A 20,295-nucleotide genomic window follows, 5' to 3' on the forward strand; every position below is an offset into this window, starting at 1 on the left:
CAAATTCAGCTAGTGTGTGTATGAACCCTGCCAACATAAAACAAAACATTGCTCACTTCAGTTACGCGCATTGAGTGCCTTTCAGACAGTAGATACGAACCCTCTGTTACCTAGCAAGCTAAGGAACTGGCAGTGGATCAAACCATTGTGAGGCAAAGGGTGGGGGGTCACAATCTTTTGAAACTTAAAAACGCGCTATTAAGTGTCTATAATCAGCACAATTGCTTTCATTGCGTATTATTTATATTATTTAAATTACATAGTTACGTTTACAGTGATATATTGGGGGGGGCAAATCATATTTTTCCCAGGATGTGTCCCCCCGCCCCCCCTGGGATTTCCGCCCCTGGTGTAATATCAAACATTACAATAATGGCAGTCTTTGAAAATCAAATCAGTTTACTCGTCACTTGTGCCAGATACAACGTGTGTACCTATTACAGTGAATTGCTGTCATAGTATGTATCTAGTATTGCTCATAGTAGAATAATAAAATAGTCATGATAATAGAACATTAGTGCAATAATACAAGGATAACCCTGATAAAAAAAGTATTGCGCCCTCTAGACGCACTACATGCCCTCTATCAAATCAAAACTGACATTTATCCTCGAAACAAAGGTTGTAAAAGTATGCTAGACATTTATAGAATAAATCATACCTAGTTTGATGTTTCTGTGACAATCACTGAGTTAGTTATTGATTTATACCACTTTAAATGTCATTTTATAAATTGTATGTATTTCCATCAAGTCAACTGGAATTTCTACTCAAAACAAAGGTTGTAAAAGTATGCTAGACATTTATAGAATACATCGTATCTAGTTCGATGATTCTGTGACAAACGGTGAATTAGTTACTGATTTTTACATTTTTAAATGGCTTTTGGCGAATGACTGTTGAATGTCCGAATGTGTGAATATAAAACCAACTTTACCTCGGTATTTAGACGCGCGTGCATATCACAAAGGTTTCGCTATTCACCGGCAATCTTTTCCGCATTGGTTCCGCCTTCACCCGGTGCGGTCCGTCGGACTTTCCGCGGCCGTTAATTATACATTATCAATTAAAAACGGTATGGTTGACAGCGGCCGCTCGTGTCGGGATAGCACTCCATGTTCGTTGACATTTTCATCCGGATATTTTTTATTTTAGTTTTTACTGTGGATGTTATTTCTTTAGTTAGTGTCTTGGAATCTCTCTACAGTACCATAACTAGGCCGCAACCCAATCTCCGGTGTCCCCTACGTGCATTTAACGTTAACTAGCCATCGACTGGAGACAACCATGGGGGACACAGGCAGTGAACGAAGCAAGCCGCCACCACGCTGTTCCTGTGGATTTTGGGGGTAAGCGTTAACTAGTTAGTTATGAATAATAAATATAGCTATGTAGTTAGCTCTAGCTTGGTACAGCTATTGAAATGTACAATAGCCCCCGGTCTTTCATAGCTTGACGCCTGTCGTGTGTCGCTAGTTAACGTTAGCTAGGTACAGAGGGCCAGAAGTAGAATGTGGGGGATGTGTTGTTTCAACTAGCTAAAGTTATGAAATGTAGCATCTAGTTAGATGTTAACTGGCTAATTTCATGGAAATTGTCATTTTTGTTTTTCAATATTAATGTCTGCCGTACATTAACTACTAACTCCATTTAATGCTATTAAGCTAGCTAACCGACTGGTTAGCTAATGATAGCATCAGCTTGACAGCTAATATTAAAGCTAACCGGAGCGATCTAACAAACATCAATATCTGCTTTTGGTGCTGCTGCCGGTTGCTGCTGTGACGATAGTTTGATAGCTAAGCCAATGTGTAACTATAATTACAAGCCAGATTCAATCCAAGCTATAGCCAAGTTTTGAGAATGTCAGCGGTATGTTGCAAGCTTGTATAATATGAAGTTAAGCTAGCTAGTAGACCTAATTATGTATGTGTAACCGATGTGAAATGGCTAGTTAGTTAGCGGTGGTGCGCGGTAGTAGCATTTCAACCAGTGACGTCACTCGCTCTGAGACTTGAATTAGGGTTTCCCCTTGCGTTGCAAGGGCCGCGGCTTTTGTGGCGCGATGGGTAACGATGCTTCGTGGGGTGTCAGTTGTTGATGTGTGCAAGGGTCCCTGGTTCGAGCCCGGGTTGGGGCGAAGAGAGGGACGGAACGGAACCTACACTGTTACATATGTATGGGTCATATTTCCGAGGTCACAACAAATATTCACAATACGTCTCGATAGGGGGACTGATGTATATGCTAGCTAACTGTTAGTGTTCTACTACCGAATTCTCATGAGGGTTATTGTTTTATTAGCCTTGAGAGCTCAATCTTTATCCAAAATGTCGACCAGAGTAGACCTATAGTTACTATAGGACAATGTTTTTATGAACTCGTATGTATAACCGTTGGTGACCATTGTATCTACCTCATTTTCGAACGCTTTTGAAACAGAAGCCAAACTGGAAAACCTATGGATGCAATTTACTCCACACCACTAGAAATCCCTGCATTAACATATTTCTGTTAGGCTATACGTCCTGACAAAATGCACCATATTAATGGCCTGCTAATCTGCTTGGACCTTGTAGGTTAAACTACAGAGAAAAGACCCATAACTGATCCAAATGGTTGCCTAATCAGGCATGCTAGAAAATTAAGCATTCAAAACGCCAGGCCTTTGAGCGATTATTGAAATGACAATGGCTATTCACTGCAGTTTACAGCCTAGGCCTTAGGCTATAGTTTTGTACCCACTTGAAAACAATAATATTATTCATTACATTGTGTTGTGGCCTAGAAAGGATAAATGTGTTGTCCCTAAAAAACGGAATCAATAGGGTAGCTTTTCGAGCTTGATCATTGCTAGACACTCTTTCGACACAGGTATAAGGCCCGCTCCCATCTTCCTTTCGGTAAATCTGACCACACCTCCATTTTGCTTCTCCCTCCTACTAACAGACTCGAGGGAAGTTCCGGTGGTCAGGTCTGTACAGCATTGGTCCGACCAATCAGAATCCATGCTACAAGAATGTTTTGATCACGTAAACTGGAATATGTTCCGGGTAGCCTCTGGGGATAACATCAATGAATACGCCGACTCAGTCACTGGATTCATCAAACAATTCATAGATGTGATTCTGATAGTCTTTCAAAACTTACCTGACTCAAAAAATGTGGCTTGATGGCAGCCTGTAGGGAAACTGAAGGAGAAAGATGCTGCTTATTAACACGCTAAAGTGACTGGGGACAATGTTATGGTTAAATAGTACAAATGCGACCTATGCAGATCGCTCAAGATGGCGAAATACATATATAGGGAGAAAGTGGATTAGCAATTCTGCGGGTAAGACACAAGGCATATTTGGCAGGGGCTCCTAACGATCACAGATTACAAAGCCAGCCACGTTGCTGACACCAATGCAGCCTTATCGGAGGAGCTGAACACCTTTTCTCACGCTTCAAGCACAACGACGACTTTGAGTGGTCGAGGAGAGCCCTTGAGGACAACGAGGGCTATGTGCTTATGGTCTCCACGGAGGACATGTGTAAGTCATTCAAATATGTTAACCCTTTGAAGGCTGCGGCCCAGAAGGCATCCTGCCCTCGGACTGAACTTCTCTCTATACAACTGGGTCCTGGACTTCCTGACGGGCTGCCCCCAGGTGGTGAATTTAGACATCTGATTCTCAACACAGGGGCACCTCAAGGGTGCATCCTCATTCCCCTCCTGTACCTCCATGACTGTGTTGCCTCACACAGTTCTAAGTTTGCTGATGACACGACTGTAGTAGGCCAGATAACCAACAACGATGAGATGGCCTACAGGGAGGAGGTAGGCACTCTGACGGCATTCACATCTCTGAGGAGCTGAAATGGTCAAACCACACGGACACCATTGTGAAGAAGGCACGACAGCTACTCTTCAACCACAGGATGCTGAAGAAATTCTCTCTGTCGCGAGCACCATCGAGAGCATACTGTCGGCTTACATCACATCCTGGTACGGCAAAAACACCGCTGTGCTACAGAGGGCGGTACGCTCAGCCAAACGCACCATTGTGTGCACACTGCCTGCCCCCAGGACACCTACAACACCAGGTGTTACAGGAAGGCAAAAAATATAATCAGGGACCCCAGTCACTCATGGCCTGTTCTCCCCTTTTCCATCAGCTGGACGCAGGCAGTATAGAAGCCTCATGGCAAGTTGTCAGACTAGCCAATAGCTTCTACCCCCAGACCATCAGGCTGCTGAATAGCCACCACTAGTCAGATTAACTGCTCCCCCTATGGACGTTGTACATGTGACTATTAAACTTTAATCTCTAAAAAAAATTGCCTTTCTCTTCCAGCTGTTTTCGTGTACAATGGGCTATACACAAGCCTCTCCGCAATAGGCCATTCCCCTACTCGTGATATCCCAGGAAAAGCTATAGGACATTTTTTTATTTTTTTATACTAGGCTTAATAGCCTAGTAGGCCAAATTACCTGTCGGGAAAGTTGAGTGGTGTTTTGAACACTTTTGTCCAGTTATGATAAAATTGTAGCACTGATGCATTGCAAATAGTTGCACAGGACAGTCCGAGTGAGATGAGCATGGTGAAAAAGAAGACCCAAAGGAATAGACAATAATTAGAAAAATATAAATGATTTGCTAACCTCTTGAACAATGAGACACTGTTGACATGCTGTAGCAGATGGGCAGGCTAAATTACCTTTATTGAATTGCTACTTTTTAATGCGAGTTACTATGTAATTGTTCATTAGGCCTATATGTACATTGAAGTAGCCTTTTTTGTTGTTGCAGTTTTCACTATGAAAAACCCTTAAGTCACTGAATGGTGTTACCATCTTATTAATAGACTGCAGTAGGTTACTTTGTTACGTTCTCAATGGTCTCTCGCTGGGTGACTGACGCAAGAGGCGAGTTGTTGCTGAATAGCTTGTTCAGATTTTACATTTTATTTAAACGGGGTCACATTGAGATTCCAATTATTTTACTAGAGCCCTGTATACATTACAATAAAAACATACACGTGTATAAAAAATATAATTCAGCACACAATAACAAACATATATAAAATAAAAGCATACACATTCAACTACATAGAGGTCCTTAATCAATAATTTTAACTGCCTGAGTGGCACCAGCACATGTAACTGCAGTGAACTCTGTATATTGTTCCACAAATTGGGGGCAAAAATTCAAAATGCAGATTTTCCCAAATCTGTGGAGACTGAAGGGATCTCTAGTGTGTTTGTGAAACGAGATTAACATTAGGCTAGCCTACTCGTTAGGCTACTGTATGTAAATTCTCAGGACCGATATTGACATGAGCTTGTCAACCACGAGGCCTTTTTTCAGCTAAATTTAGCCTAGTCTGGAACATCAGTAATTTTTATTGGTGAAGTGGGTTGTACAGGCTTGGCCAACTCCAAAACATGCTCTGTAAAAAAAAAAAAGGATTGATACATTCCTTTCTCTTTTGCTCTGCATGACCACTATTGCAGTGTCAGAACAATAATTATTTTACATTTTAAGCAGTTTGACATCTGTGTTGCCGTTGTGCGGAACAAGGAACAGCCCTACATTGGCTATCCTTTTTGCCTTTATGAAGGGAAAGAAACCCTTGTATTTTGAGTTGAGAACCTGTGTTAGCAAGGCTTGCAGACTTTGTTTGTCGCGCAGACTGTGTCATTGATTTCAAAAGCAGATGGCTCAGAATTCCCCAACACAAGCATGTGACGCAAAGGGATATTGGGTAAATCCATACATGTTTGCACATGGAAGAAGCAGTCAGAAAGTGACTTTGCAAACTGTTTATTCTTTTTTATACACAATTCACACACAGACAATTCAATTTGTATAAAATCAACCAAAAAGGAAAACAAAGCTATAGAGATCAAGTTAAAGGCACAGTGTTGTTAAACATGTTTTTCCTTTTTTTATTTTTATGTCCACACGGAGGTCGAAATAACAAGAAATTGTGAATTTTATAATAATGCCCTTGTGTTTTCAGCCCGTCATATCATCACCCAGCGGTCTGATTTGTAATAGTTCATCTTTCATTTGCATTACTCCCCCTGCTGCTCCTGCTGCTGGTCTTGCACTATCAAACTGGTACTCCTCATATTGACATTCACAGGAGAGGTATCTAGTTATCCACGGCCAAAAGCAAGAGATTGTGCAGTAGCTGGCTGCAAAGCAGCAATTGTTTCTTTGCACGGTCTTCCATCAGAACAATCACTTTGTTTGATATGGCATATGCACAGCACACTTCGACAAGGTAGGAAGCTAGCTACACTTACACTAGCCAGTGGATTTGCAGCTTTCATCCCCCTCCAAGCTTCTGTCCCATACATCTTGCATCCGGCGGTGGCAGCCAGCAGCAACCTTTTCAAGAAGTAAGTCTAAATAGTTATTCTTCTAGCTAGATATAATTTATTAAAAGTTAAGCAGGGCATGACTTAACTTTTTATTGCCACTTGTCCTTTGGACAAGTAAGGATACATTTTTTTTTTTTTTACTTGTCCAAAAGTAAAAAAGGTCTAACACCATTTTTACAGCATTGTATGACACAAGAAACCACTTTACAAAATAATTTGCATTACTATCTTTTAACGTAGTTAGACGACAAACGTAGGCTACATATTCAAGCCTGTCTCAAAATAAAGCACTGTCCCTTTAACCCAATGAGTCCCACCGTATCACCGGAGTGTTTTGGACTTCTAACGTGTGTTAGAGCTACAGACTCCTGCGTTATACAAATCAAATCAAATGTATTTATATAGCCCTTCTTACATCAGCTGATATCTCAAAGTGCTGTACAGAAACCCAGCCTAAAACCCCAAACAGCAAGCAATGCAGGTGTAGAAGCACGGTGGCTAGGAAAAACTCCCTAGAAAGGCCAAAACCTAGGGAGAAACCTAGAGGAACCAGGCTATGAGGGGTGGCCAGTCCTTCTGGCTGTGCCGGGTGGAGATTATAACAGAACATGGTCAAGATGTTAAAATGTTCATAAATGACCAGCATGGTCAAATAATAATAATCACAGTGGTTGTAGAGGGTGTAACAAGTCAGCACCCCAAGAGTAAATGTCAGTTGGCTTTTCATAGCCGATCATTGAGTATCTCTACCGCTCCTGCTGTCTCTAGAGAGTTGAAAACAGTAGGTCTGGGACAGGTAGCACATCCGGTGAACAGGTCAGGGTTCCATAGCCGCAGGCAGAACAGTTGAAAATGCAGCAGCAGCACGGCCAGGTGGACTGGGGACAGCAAGGAGTCATAATGTCAGGTAGTCCTGAGGCATGGTCCTAGGGCTCAAGTCCTCCGAGAGAGAGAAAGAGAGAATTAGAGAGAGCATACTTAAATTCCCACAGGACACCGGGTAAGACAGGAGAAATACTACAGATATAAACAGACTGACCCTAGCCCTCCGACACAAACTACTGCAGCATAAATACTGGAGGCTGAGAGGGGAGGGGTCAGGAGACACTGTGGCCCCATCCGACGATACCCCCGGACAGGGCCAAACAGGAAGGATATAACCCCACCCACTAATTGGATTAGTTTATTTCTTCTGCATCTGTAGATACCAAACATTAATTCGTCAGTGATTAACGGGGGGTACAGCGGTGTTTGTGAGACAAGGGGCCTGTTTTTAATGTTTTTTTTTTTTTTTTTCTCCAAAAACTTCTGTAGAGTCAATGATTTGAGCTATAAACCATTAAAAGCCATCTATGAACAGCTGCGATTATTATGCACATGTTTTGCTCTACACGAGTTGTTAGAAGGTAAGGGGTTCTTCTACATGGAAGATCATTGGAAATCCCAGGACATCGTGTCCATAATACTTTTTTAATTTCACATAGTTGCCGTCACAAACTCAACACAGCTGTCACTGAATAATTTAATATTAATTTCCTAGTGAGCAAACCATTTCTGTACTTACAGCAACTCCAAGATGGCGCAGCAGTAAAACGTTTTTGTCCCATGTAAATATTCAGTCTTTAGTTTTTTTGTATTCCTCCATCAGAAGCTAGCCAGCTAATTAGCTACTAGCTATTTAGTCATTGTTAGCCACTGCTAGCGGTCTTAACCTTTAGCTCAGACACCAGCCGCTTTAGCCCCAGTAGCCCGGATAATACCTGCCAGTCTGCACAGCGCGATATCAGTCCTGAGCATATCGGACTGCTTTTTCCCCCACCTCATCACTGAATTCCTGCCGCAAGCTCTGGACCATTACACCGGATCTTCGCAGCTAGCTAGCTGCTACCGAGTGGCTATTGTGGCTAACGCCCTTGTCCAGAAGCATGCACCAGTTATCCTCGAGCTAGGCCCATCTCCCGGCTAGCAAACGAAGTACACCAACTACAATACCTCTCTTGCCAATTGGCCTGGACCCTTTGTCGACACGGAGCCCCGCTGATCCATCACGACTGGTCTGCTGACGTAATTCGGCCGATGTGCCCTCAACCGACCTCTGCGTCGTGGATGTTGGAAATTATCCATCTGCTAGCCCCGGCCCGCTAGCTTCCTGAACGCCGTGTCTCCCGCTCGCCTAGCGTAATAATCAACTCCCGAACGACTCCCTGTTTCATCTATTGCTGCTCATTGGACAACACCCTGTCGTTCTCCACTAACATCAAGGCGGTGCCCCGATCCTGTAGGTTCATGCTCTACAACATTCGCAGAGTACGACCCTGCCTCACACAGGAAGCGGCGCAGGTCCTAATCCAGGCACTTGTCATCTCCCGTCTGGATTACTGCAACTCGCTGTTGGCTGGGCTCCCTGCCTGTGCCATTAAACCCCTACAACTCATCCAGAACGCCGCAGCCCGTCTGGTGTTAAACCTTCCCAAGTTCTCTCACGTCACCCCGCTCCTCCGCTCTCTCCACTGGCTTCCAGTTGAAGCTCGCATCCGCTACAAGACCATGGTGCTTGCCTACGGAGCCGTGAGGGGAACGGCACCTCCGTACTTTCAGGCTCTGATCAGTCCCTACACCCAAACGAGGGCACTACGCTCATCCACCTCTGGCCTGCTGGCCCCCCTACCTCTGCGGAAGCACAGTTCCCGCTCAGCCCAGTCAAAACTGTTCGCTGCTCTGGCACCCCTATGGTGGAACAAGCTCCCTCACGACGCCAGGACAGCGGAGTCAATCACCACCTTCTGGAGACACCTGAAACCCCACCTCTTTAAGGAATACCTGGGATAGGACAAAGTAATCCTTCTAACCCCCCCCCCCCCCCAAAAGATTTAGATGTACTATTGTAAAGTGGTTGTTCCACTGGATATCATGAGGTGAATGCACCAATTTGTAAGTCGCTCTGGTTAAGAGCGTGTGCTAAATGACTTAAATGTAAAATGTAAATCACTCGGCTACACAGCTGATGCCTGCTGGACTGTATATTAACACGGTACTTCACTTTGTTTATCTGTCTGCCCCAGCCTCAAACTCAGGCCCTGTGTGTAGCTAACTGACCCTCTCTGCCCATTCATCGCCATTTACCCGTTGTTGTCTTAGCTGTTTACCCGTTGTTGTCTTAGCTCTCCCAATTAACACCGGTGATTGCTTTATGCCTCTCTGTCAATATGCATTGTATACTGTTGTTTAGGGAAGCTCCCATTGTTTTATTTTACTGTGGAGCCCCTAGTCCTGCTCAACATGCCTCAGATAGCCCCCTTGTCGTCGTCCCCCACATATGCGGAGACCGCACCTAGCTTAACTGGTGCCGAGACAGACAACCTCTCTCATCGTCACTCAATGCCTAGGTTTACCCCCACTGTACCCGCACTCTACCATACCCCTGTCTGTACACTATACCCTGAATCTATCCTACCACGCCCAGAAATCTGCTCCTTTTTTTTCTCTGTTCCCAATGCACTAGACGACCAGTTCTTATAGCCTTTAGCCGTACCCTCATTCTACTCCTCTGTTCCTTTGATGTAGAGGTTAACCCAGGCCCTGCAGCCCCCAACATTACTCCCATTCCCCAGGCGCTCTCATTTTGTTGACTTCTGTAACCGTAAAAGCCTTAGGTTCATGCATGTTAACATCAGAAGCCTCCTCCCTTTGCTTTATTCACTGCTTTAGCACACTCCGCCAACCCTGATGTCCTGACCGTGTCTGAATCCTGGCTTAGGAAGGCCACCAAAAATTCCGATATTTCCATCCGCAATTAAAACATTTTCCATCAAGACAGAACTGCTAAAGGGGGTGGAATTGCAATCTACTGTGGATATTGACAGAACTCTGCAGGCTTACTATCCAGGTATATGCCCAAACAGTTCGAGATTCTACTTTTAAAGATCCATCTCTCCAGAAATAAGTCCCTCACTGTTGCCGCTTGTTATAGACCCCCCTCAGCTCCCAGCTGTGCCCTGGACACCATATGTGAATTGATTGCCCCCCATCTATCGTCAGATTTCGTACTGCTAGGTGACCAAAATTGGGATATACTTAACACCCCGGCCGTCCTACAATCTAAGCTAGATCAGTCTCACACAAATTATCAAAAAACCTACCAGGTACAACCCAAAATCCGTAAACATGGACACCCTCATAGATATCATCCTGACCAACTTGTCCTCCAGATACACCTCTGCTGTCTTCAACCAGGATCTCATTGCCTGCGTCCGTTATGGGTCCGCGGTCAAACGACCACCCCTCATCACTGTCAAACGCTCCCTAAAACACTTCTGCGAGCAGGCCTTTCTAATCGACCTGGCCCGGGTATCCTGGAAGGATATTGACCTCATCCCGTCAGTAGAGGATGCCTGGTTGTTCTTTAACCTCTATGGGCTAGGTGGGACGCAAGCGTCCCACCCGTGGTGCACTCCATCAACAGCAGGTGCATTTCAAGAGCGGCAAATTTGAATCCAAATAAATGTCAAAATTCAAATTTTTCAAACATACTATTTTACACCCTTTGAAAGATAAACATCTCCTTCATCTAACCACGTTTTACGATTTCAAAAAGGTTTTACGGCGAAAGCATAAATTTAGAGTATGTTAGGACAGTACATTTACAAGAGTTGTGTGTAATGTTTTGTCAATTCAAAGACAGGGTCACCAAAACCATAAAACCAGCTAAAATGATGCACTAACCTTTTACAATCTCCATCAGATGACACTCCTAGGACATTATGTTAGACAATGCATGCATTTTTAGTTCTATCAAGTTCATATTTATATCCAAAAACAGCGTTTTACTATGGCATTGATGTTGAGGAAATCGTTTCCCTCCAATAACCGGCAGTCAAGTCAGTACCACAAATTAAATAATTAAAATTAGAAAACATTGGTAAAATATTATATTGTCATTTAAAGAATTATAGATTTACATCTCTTGAACGCAATCAACTTGCCAGATTTAAAAATAACCTTACTGGGAAATCACACTTTGCAATAATCTGGGCACTGCGCCCAGAAAAATACGCGTTGCGATACAGACTAGACGTCATGTTGGGGAGATCTAAAATAGAAAATACTATGTAAATAATCCATTACCTTTGATTCTCTTCATCAGATGTCACTTCCAGGTATCACAGGTCCATAACGAATGTAGTTTTGTTCAAAAAAGCTCATCATTTATGTCCAAAAATCTCCGTCTTGTTAGCACATGATCTAAGCCAGCCGGACTTCTCGTCATGAACGAGGGGAAAAAATATATTTACGTTCGTTCAAACATGTCAAACGTTGTATAGCATAAATCATTAGGGCCTTTTTTAACCAGAACATGAATAATATTCAAGGTGGACGAATGCATTCTCTTTTATAGCGTATTGGAACGAAGGGTACCCAACATGAACTCGCGCGCCAGGTGTCTAATGGGCCATCATCGTTCCATGGCTCTTGTTCGGTCAGATCTCCCTCCAGAAGACTCAAAACACTTTGTAAAGGCTGGTGACATCTAGTGGAAGCAATAGGAAGTGCCAAAATATTCCTCAGCCCCTGTGTTTTTCAATGGCATAGGTTTAAAGGTAATACAACACATCAGGTATCCACTTCCTGTCAGAAAATGTCTCAGGGTTTTGCCTGCCAAATGAGTTCTGTTATACTCACAGACACCATTCAAACAGTTTTAGAAACTTTAGAGTGTTTTCTATCCATATATAATAAGTATATGCATATTCTAGTTACTGGGTAGGATTAGTAACCAGATTAAATCGGGTACATTTTTTTTTATCCAGCCGTGCAAATACTGCCCCCTAGCCCTAACAGGTTATTAAGTGCTTTCCTCACCATCTTAAATAAGCATGTCCCTTTCAAAAAAATGTAGAACTAAGAACAGATATAGCCCTTGGTTCACTCCAGACTTGACTACCATTGACCAGCACATAAACACCCTGTGGTGGACTGCACTAGCATCGAATAGTCCCCCGTGATATGCAAATTTTCAGGGAACTCAGGAATAAATACACATTGTCAGTTACGAAAGCAAAGGCTAGCTTTTTCAAACAGAAATTTGCATCCTGCAGCACTAATTTCAAAAAGTTTTGGGACACTAAAGTCCAGGTAGAATAAGAGTACCTACTCCCAGCTGCCCACTGCACTGAGACTAGGAAGCACTGTCACCACTGATTTAAATCCACTATAATTGAATTTTAATAAGCATTTCTTTCAGCTCTGTACCCCCCCCGGTTCTCCTTCACCCAAATCCAGACATCTGATGTTCTGAAAGAGCTTCAAAATCAGGATCCCTACAAATCAGTTGGGCTAGACAATCTGTACTAGAGGTCGACAGATTATGATTTTTCAATACCGATTATTTGCAGGCCGAAAAAGCCGCTCCCGATTTTAATCTGCCTATTATTATTATTATTATTATTATTATTAGGATTTTTTTAATGTGTGTGTGTGTGTGTACACACACACACACACACACACACACACACACAGCTCTGAAGTGACAACGATACTGAAGAGTCTGCTTAGGAGACAAATACTCTCAACTGTTTGAATAATAAAAATAGAGTTTAAGTTACCTGTGATGAATGCTGAAAACAAAAACTGTAATTTCTATATGCAGGAAATCCTATTTTAATAATGGGCATGGTAAGAATTCACTAACAAAGTGCGAGTCATAATTCCCATGACACCTTCTAGCAAAATCTGAAAAAAAATCTGACATACGGAAGGAACCGTTCCGTATTTTATCTAACGGGTGGCATCCATAAGTCTAAATATTCCTGTTACATCGCACAACCTACAATGCTATTTCATAGTTCCGTAAAATTCTGGCAAATTAGTTCGCAACGAGCCAGATTCTGTATACCCTGATTCTGCGTGCAACGAACGCAAGAGAACTGACACAATTTAACCTGGTTAATATTGCCTGCTAACCTGGATTTCTTTTAGCTAAATATGCAGGTTTAAAAATATATACTTCTGTGTATTGATTTTAAGAAAGGCATTGATGTTTATGGTTCGGTACAGTCGTGCAACGATTGTGCTTTTTTTCGTAAATGCGCTTTTGTTAAATCATCCCCGTTTGGCGAAGTCTGCTGTCTTTGTTAGGAAGAAATAGTCTTCACAGTTCGCAACAAGCCAGGCAGCCCAAACTGCTGCATATACCCTGACTCTGTTTGCAAGAGAAGTGACACATTTTCCCTAGTTAAAAGAAATTCATGTTAGCAGGAAATATTAACTAAATATGCAGGTTTAAAAAATATATACTTGTGTATTGATTTTAAGAAAGATATTGATGTTTATGGTTAGGTACACGTCGGAGCAAAGACAGTCCTTTTTTGCGAATGCGCACCACATCGATTATATGCAAAGCAGGACAGGCTAGATAAACTAGTAATATCGTCAACCATGTGTAGTTAACTAGTGTTTATGATTGATTGTTTTTTTTATAAGATAAGTTTAATGATAGCTAGCAACTTACCGTGGCAACGTAAAGCAGGTGGTTAGAGCGTTGGGCTAGTTAACGTATGGTTGCGTCCCCAAGCTGACAAGGTAAAAATCTGTCGTTCTGCCCCTGAACAAGGCAGTTAACCCACCGTTCCTAGGCCTTCATTGAAAATAAGAATGTGTTCTTAACTGACTTGCCTAGTTAAATAAAGGTTTTAAAAAAATATATATATTTTTAAAAAATCGGCAAATCGGTGGCTAAGAATACCGATTTACCGATTTGTTATGAAAACTTGAAATCGGCCCTAATTAATCCGCCATTCCGATTAATCGGTCGACCTCTAATCTGTACCCTCTCTTCCTAAAATTATCCGCCGCCATTGTGGCAACCCCTATTACTAGTCTGTTCAACCTCTTTCGTATCGTCTGAGATTCCTAAAGATTGGGGGAGACACTCTAGACCCAAACTGTTACAGACCTATATCCATCCTGCCCTGCCTTTTTCTAAAGTCTTCGAAAGCCAAGTGAACAAACAGATCACTGACCATTTTGAATCCACCGTACCTTCTCCGCTATGCAATCTGGTTTCCGAGCTGGTCACGGGTGCACCTCAGTCACGCTCAAGGTCCTAAATGATATCATAACCGCCATCGATAAAAGGCAGCACTGTGCAGCCGTCTTCATCGACCTGGCCAAGGCTTTCGACTCTGTCAATCACCACATTCTTATTGGCAGACTCAACAGCCTTAGTTTCTTAAATGACTGCCTCGCCTGGTTCACCAACTACTTCTCAGATGGAGTTCAGTGTGAAATCAGAGGGCCTGTTGTCCGGGCCTCTGGCAGTCTCTATGGGGGTGCCACAGGGTTCAATTCTCGGGACGGCTCTTTTCTCTGTATATATCAATGATGTTGCTCTTGCTGCGGGTGATTCTTTGATCCACCTCTACGCAGATAACACCATTCTGTATACATCTGGCCCTTCTTTGGACACTGTGTTAACAAACCTCCAAACGAGCTTCAACGCCATACAACACTCCTTCTGTGGCCTCCAACTGCTCTTAAATGCTATTGAAATGAAATGCATGCTCTTCAATCAATCGCTGCATGCACCCGCCCGCCGTGCAGCATTTACGGTGATACGGCGTCTGCAGAAGTCAGGGCATTCATACTTCTTACGCTTCGCTGAACAGCGCAGAGCTGTTGTCAAGGAAGTGAGTTTATGTTTGTACAGGACCTCCCGCCCTCTGACTTAGAATATGTGGACAACTATAAATACCTAGGTGTCTGGTTAGACTGTAAACTCTCCTTCCAGACTCACATTAAGCATCTCCAATCCAAAGTTAAATCTAGAATCGGCTTCCTATTTCACAAACAAAGCCTCCTTCACTCATGCTGCCAAACATACCCTCGTAAAACTGACTATATTTTACCGATCCTTGACTTCGGCGATGTAATTTACAAACCCACTGGCTCCAGTTCATCTATATGTCTAGGTAAAGCTCCGCCTTATCTCAGCTCACTGGTCACCATAGCAACACCCACCTGTAGCACGCGCCTCAGCAGGTATATTTCACTGGTCATCCCCAAAGCCAACACCACTTTCGGCTGCCTTTCCTTCCTGTTCTCTGCTGCCAATGACTGGAACGAATTGCAAAAATCACTGAAGTTGGAGACTTAGATCTCCTTCACTTACTTTAATCGTCAGCTGTCAGAGCAGCTTACTGATCGCTACAGCTGGACATAGCCCATCCAACCAACTACCTACCCCATTCCCATTATTCCCCCCCCCCAAAATTTTGCTCTTTTGCACACCAGTATTTCTACTTGCACATCCTCATCTGCACATATCACTCCAGTGTAAATTGTAAGTACTTCGCCACTATTGGTCTATTTATTGCCTTTCCTCCTTACTTCATTTGCCACACTGTATACATATTTTTATATTGTGTTATTGACTGTACGTTTCTTTATCCCATGTGTAACTCTGTTGTTTCTGTCGCACAGCTTTGATTTATCTTGGCCAGTTCGCAGTTGTAAATGAGAACTTGTTCTCATCTGGCCTACCTGGTTCAATTAAAGGTGAAAAAAATAAACATTTACAAATCCATTTCTATCAGGATTTTGCTATGGTGGACCTTTTATTTTTTTTGATGTTTTGTGTACTGGTTGTCCTGAAAATAAAAATACTTTGAGGCTAAATTTCAGTTCTGGACATGTAGATAAGTGAAAAGCAGATCTTTCTGAGATCTCGGTACTGATAGGGTTATTTAGGCTATTCTGGAGGATGGTTGGCCACCCTTAGTAACCTATAAAATATTATAATTACAACCAAAAACTTTTGTATATATTTTCGGTTCATAAGAGTCTGGGACGAAAGATCCAAAATGTATACAACCACAGCATAATTTTGTTTTAAAAAGCTATAAGGCTGATGCAACAGATCACTGTTTAGCTTAAAATGTTGAAGTTTCATATTATAAGCTCAAAAAAATTGAAAATGGCTGTAGGCTATTCGAGAATGTCCCAAAATGCATTTAGCTGGAAAACACCATTCTCAAAAGCGCAGGTTTCATGTGACCAAGATAAATATCCTTTTAGAAGTTAGAAAAAGGGGAGATCTAAAGATGCATCAACTAGCATGTGTTACTAATATGACTAGGGTTATGCCTTTGGCTGCTGGTCAATAAAGAACGTTGATTTGAATACCAGTAGAACATGAGAGAAATGCTGGTTTCAATTGCATATTAAGTGTTAATAAAATAATTCCCTCAACATTTCTATGGTTGTATTTTGTCTAGGCTTCTTTAAAACAAGATAAGACTTGCATCATAAAATTACTTTTATATTTTCAAAATGCTGACCACCTCCGCTCAGTTTCAATGTTGGTGATGTGCAGTGTGCAACAGCCACTGACCTTCACTCTATGTATGTTCAGACCAAATTGTAACAAGACCAAACTGTGCCTCCAGTAGTTGACAGAATCAAGCCTTTAGACGTTAATGTTAATTATCCGTCATTGTACTTGTCAAACATGACTGGCGTTTAGCCTATATTTATGTAAGTCTGTTTGGCTACGTTATCAGGCACCTCCCTCGTGTCATCTTTGGCTTGGACATAAAGCTGTAGCCAATATTCATATCACCTACACTTTGTAGCCTTTACATTTTTTTGTTGTTGCTGTATATGGAAAAATATTTAAATTATTCCAATGTTGGCCTCTGATTTTGATCGGAGTAATTGTTTGGACAAAAAAAAAGAAAAAGAAAATAGAAACACAAAATCAGTCAGGGAAATGTATCTATATTCTTGTCCGACATTTATTTATTTATCCAGGACAGGTGTTAATGTCGAGCCCTGTAAAGGTGATGATGATGATGTTGTGGTGCTGCTAGCTAACTACAAACTGCAACCAGCATAGCTAGCTACCGTTGGCTACTGAGCTGATTTATTATATTTCCATAGCTAGGTACTTGTAGCTAGCTAATGTTACGTCTAAAGTAATGTCAGAATCGTAAAGGGGAAATACTGGCCTGGGCAGATGTTTCCTCCCACAATGTAAACAATGTTCCCCGCATAGCCAGCTACACGTCTTCCCTCTAGGTAGCTAGCTAATTTCGACGGCAGTTAGCTAGGATACTAATGTGACATTTAGCTATATTTGCGATTCTCACATTGCTTTATTATGTACATGTACCTTAGTCCATGTCAAGTCAATATCCTGCAGTCGACGCTAGTTAGCTACCTTGCTAACTGGATCCCCATGGAAAGTGTAGGCTGGAAGATTTACATTGTGGGAGGCAACCCGACTGCCTCACCGCATTTCTCAAAGTGTTCGCTTGATTTTGAAAAGGGGGTTGCGAGAAGAACCTGTCATAGAATGCAGTCAGTTTAATTTTTTTTTTTTTTCTCCTGCAAATGTGGCTCTAACTTTTTAAATGGTTGGAACTACAAGCTATTATGACCCCATTCCTGAAAGATTGTCAGGAACACAAGCTGCTCACAAGCTGTGCAGGACTCGTTAGAACAGAGAGTGGACAGGACCAGGCATAATAGGAATAATCAGACTGGTGGGGGGCACCATGATGTTATTTTCTACACAGAAGATCATACACAATTATTGCCTGGTGATCTTCTTATCACTTCCCAATACCTTTTTTATGAATCATTTCACTTCAAACCGTACTTCCTTAAGATTGAAATACAAGCTCACCATGACAGTCGTGAAGCGGGCACGACAGAACCTATTCCCCCCTCAGGAGACTGAAAAAGATTTAGCGTGGGTCCTCAGATCCTCAAAAGGTTCTACAGCTGCACCATTGAGAGCATCCTGACTGGTTGCATCACTGCCTGGTATGGCAACTGCTCGGCGTCTGACCGCAAGGCTCTACAGAGGGTAGTGCGAACGGCCAAGCTTCCTGTCATCCAGGACCTCTGTACCAGGCAGTGTCAGAGGAAGGCCCTAAAAATAGTCAAAGACCCCAGCCACCCTAGTTATAAACTGTTTTCTCTGCTACCGCATGGCAAGCGGTACCAGAGCGTCAAGTCTAGGTCCAAGAGGCTTCTTAACAGCTACTACTCCCAAGCCATAAGTCTCCTGAACAGATAATCAAATGGCTACCCAGACTATTTGCATTGCCCCCCCCCCCTTTCCACACAACTGCCACTCTCTGTTGTCATCTGTGCACAGTCACTTTAATTAACTCTACCTACATGTACAGACTACCTCAACTAACCGGTGCCCCCACACATTGACTCTGTACCAGCACCTCCCTGTATATATTGTAATTACTTGTTACTTTTATCTCTTATTCTTATCCATATTTTTGGAAACTGCATTGTTGGTTAGGGGCTCGTAAGTAAGCATTTCACTGTTGTATTCGGCGCATGCGACTAATAAAATGTTATTTGACTGATATGTAATGATAGACTGTCATAGCCCCAAATAAAATATACTTTGGCTGTTGATTGTGTTAACACTTAGCAATAACCATTTTTATGTCACCACATAAATGAAAAGGTAAGGTGTGAGAGGGCAGTGAATATTCAGTTTCAATCTAGTAAAGTATGGATATGAAAGTGTTTGAGATGTATTGCAGCTCATGGTTTGTTTCTGTCCATTTCTTTCTGCAGACCTCCCAAACCCATCCAGTATGGTTCTCTTGACATCCTGGAACTCCTGGTGGATGCAAAGGACTACGCAGGCTGCAGCACTACTCTGTTCCTAGACCTATGGCACAGATGGACCTAGCACCAACTAACAAAGCTCATATAGGCCAGATACCTGTAATTAATACCATGTCTTCTGTTGGTCATACAGTCAATCACAAGTAGACCCTGTCCATTGACAATTCCCACTAAGTGTCAAAGGGCATTGTTTAGCCATTACATGTACTGAAAGATAGTAATTTATATACACCCTAGATTGTTCTGCTATGGGGACGAAAAGTGATATTACATTTTTCACTGTAGTGGTTGAACCAGTTATTTTAGTAGGAATTGTCAATGGGTTGGTGCATCTGTGATTGAATGTATGACTTTGTGTAGGGGCAGTCGTCACCAACCTTTCTGGAGATATATTCTCCGGTAAATTTTCTTCCCAACCATCACATCAGATTCTGTCAAGCAAGTTCTTGTTTAGAAGCTACGTGTAATTTTGTGTACAATACTAACTCTTCCACCTTTCCTGTCATGGGATGAGATTATAGTTGTGTAAAGTGATGTTGGTGTTCGAGAAAGCAGGTGATGACAATGTAAATAAAAACACAAGTTTTTGTACTTTAACCAATCGATGACTATTCTGTTGCTGCTCTACACCTGCTAATTGATTTGTTTAGCTACACCCTCTTTACTTTCACCATGATTTGTTTTCCTCACACATGATCCACTTCCAGAGCTTGAGCACATGTGAACTATTAACTTGAAAGACACTATATATACAGAAGTATGTGGACACCCCTTCAAATGAGTGAATTTTGGCTATTTCAGCCATACCTGTTGCTGACAGAGTTATCAAATCGAGGTCACAGCCATGCAATCGCCATAGAGAAATATTGGCAGTAGAATGGCCTTACTGAAGAACTGTGACTTTCAACTTGGCAGCCCTGCTAGAGCTGTCCCAGTCAACTGTAGGTGCTGTTATTGTGAAGTGGAAACGTCTAGGAGCAACAATGGCGTAGCAGTGAAGTAGTAGGCTACACAAGCTCACAGAAGGGGACCGCAGAGTGATGTAGCGTGTAAAAAAAAAAAAAAATAGTCTCCTCGGTTGCAACACTCACTACTTAGTTCCAAACTGCCCCTGGAAGCAATGTCAGCACAAGAACTGTTCGTCGGGAGCTTCATGAAATGGGTTTCTGTGGCTGAGCACCCGCACACAAGATCACCATGAGCAATGCCAAGCGTTGGTGGTGGAGTGGTGTAAAGCTAGCTGCCATTTGACTCTGCAGTAG

At 42.5% G+C, this 20,295-nt stretch overlaps 1 protein-coding gene across 2 annotated transcripts in view; it reads left to right on the forward strand.

The window, feature by feature from the left end:
• The first annotated feature begins 769 nt into the window (after nt 1-769).
• The window catches only part of zfand3 (zinc finger, AN1-type domain 3), a 50,520-nt gene continuing 30,994 nt past the window's right edge, over nt 770-20,295 (forward strand). For both annotated transcript variants that reach the window (XM_014126162.2, XM_014126163.2), the window contains exon 1: nt 770-1,349. In XM_014126162.2, the coding sequence (XP_013981637.1) occupies nt 1,288-1,349 (62 nt within the window). In that variant the 5' untranslated portion in view covers nt 770-1,287. The remainder of the gene's footprint in view (nt 1,350-20,295) is intronic.

This window comes from Salmo salar, chromosome ssa11 (assembly GCF_905237065.1).
Source record: "Salmo salar chromosome ssa11, Ssal_v3.1, whole genome shotgun sequence".
Classification (NCBI taxonomy): Eukaryota; Metazoa; Chordata; class Actinopteri; order Salmoniformes; family Salmonidae; genus Salmo; species Salmo salar.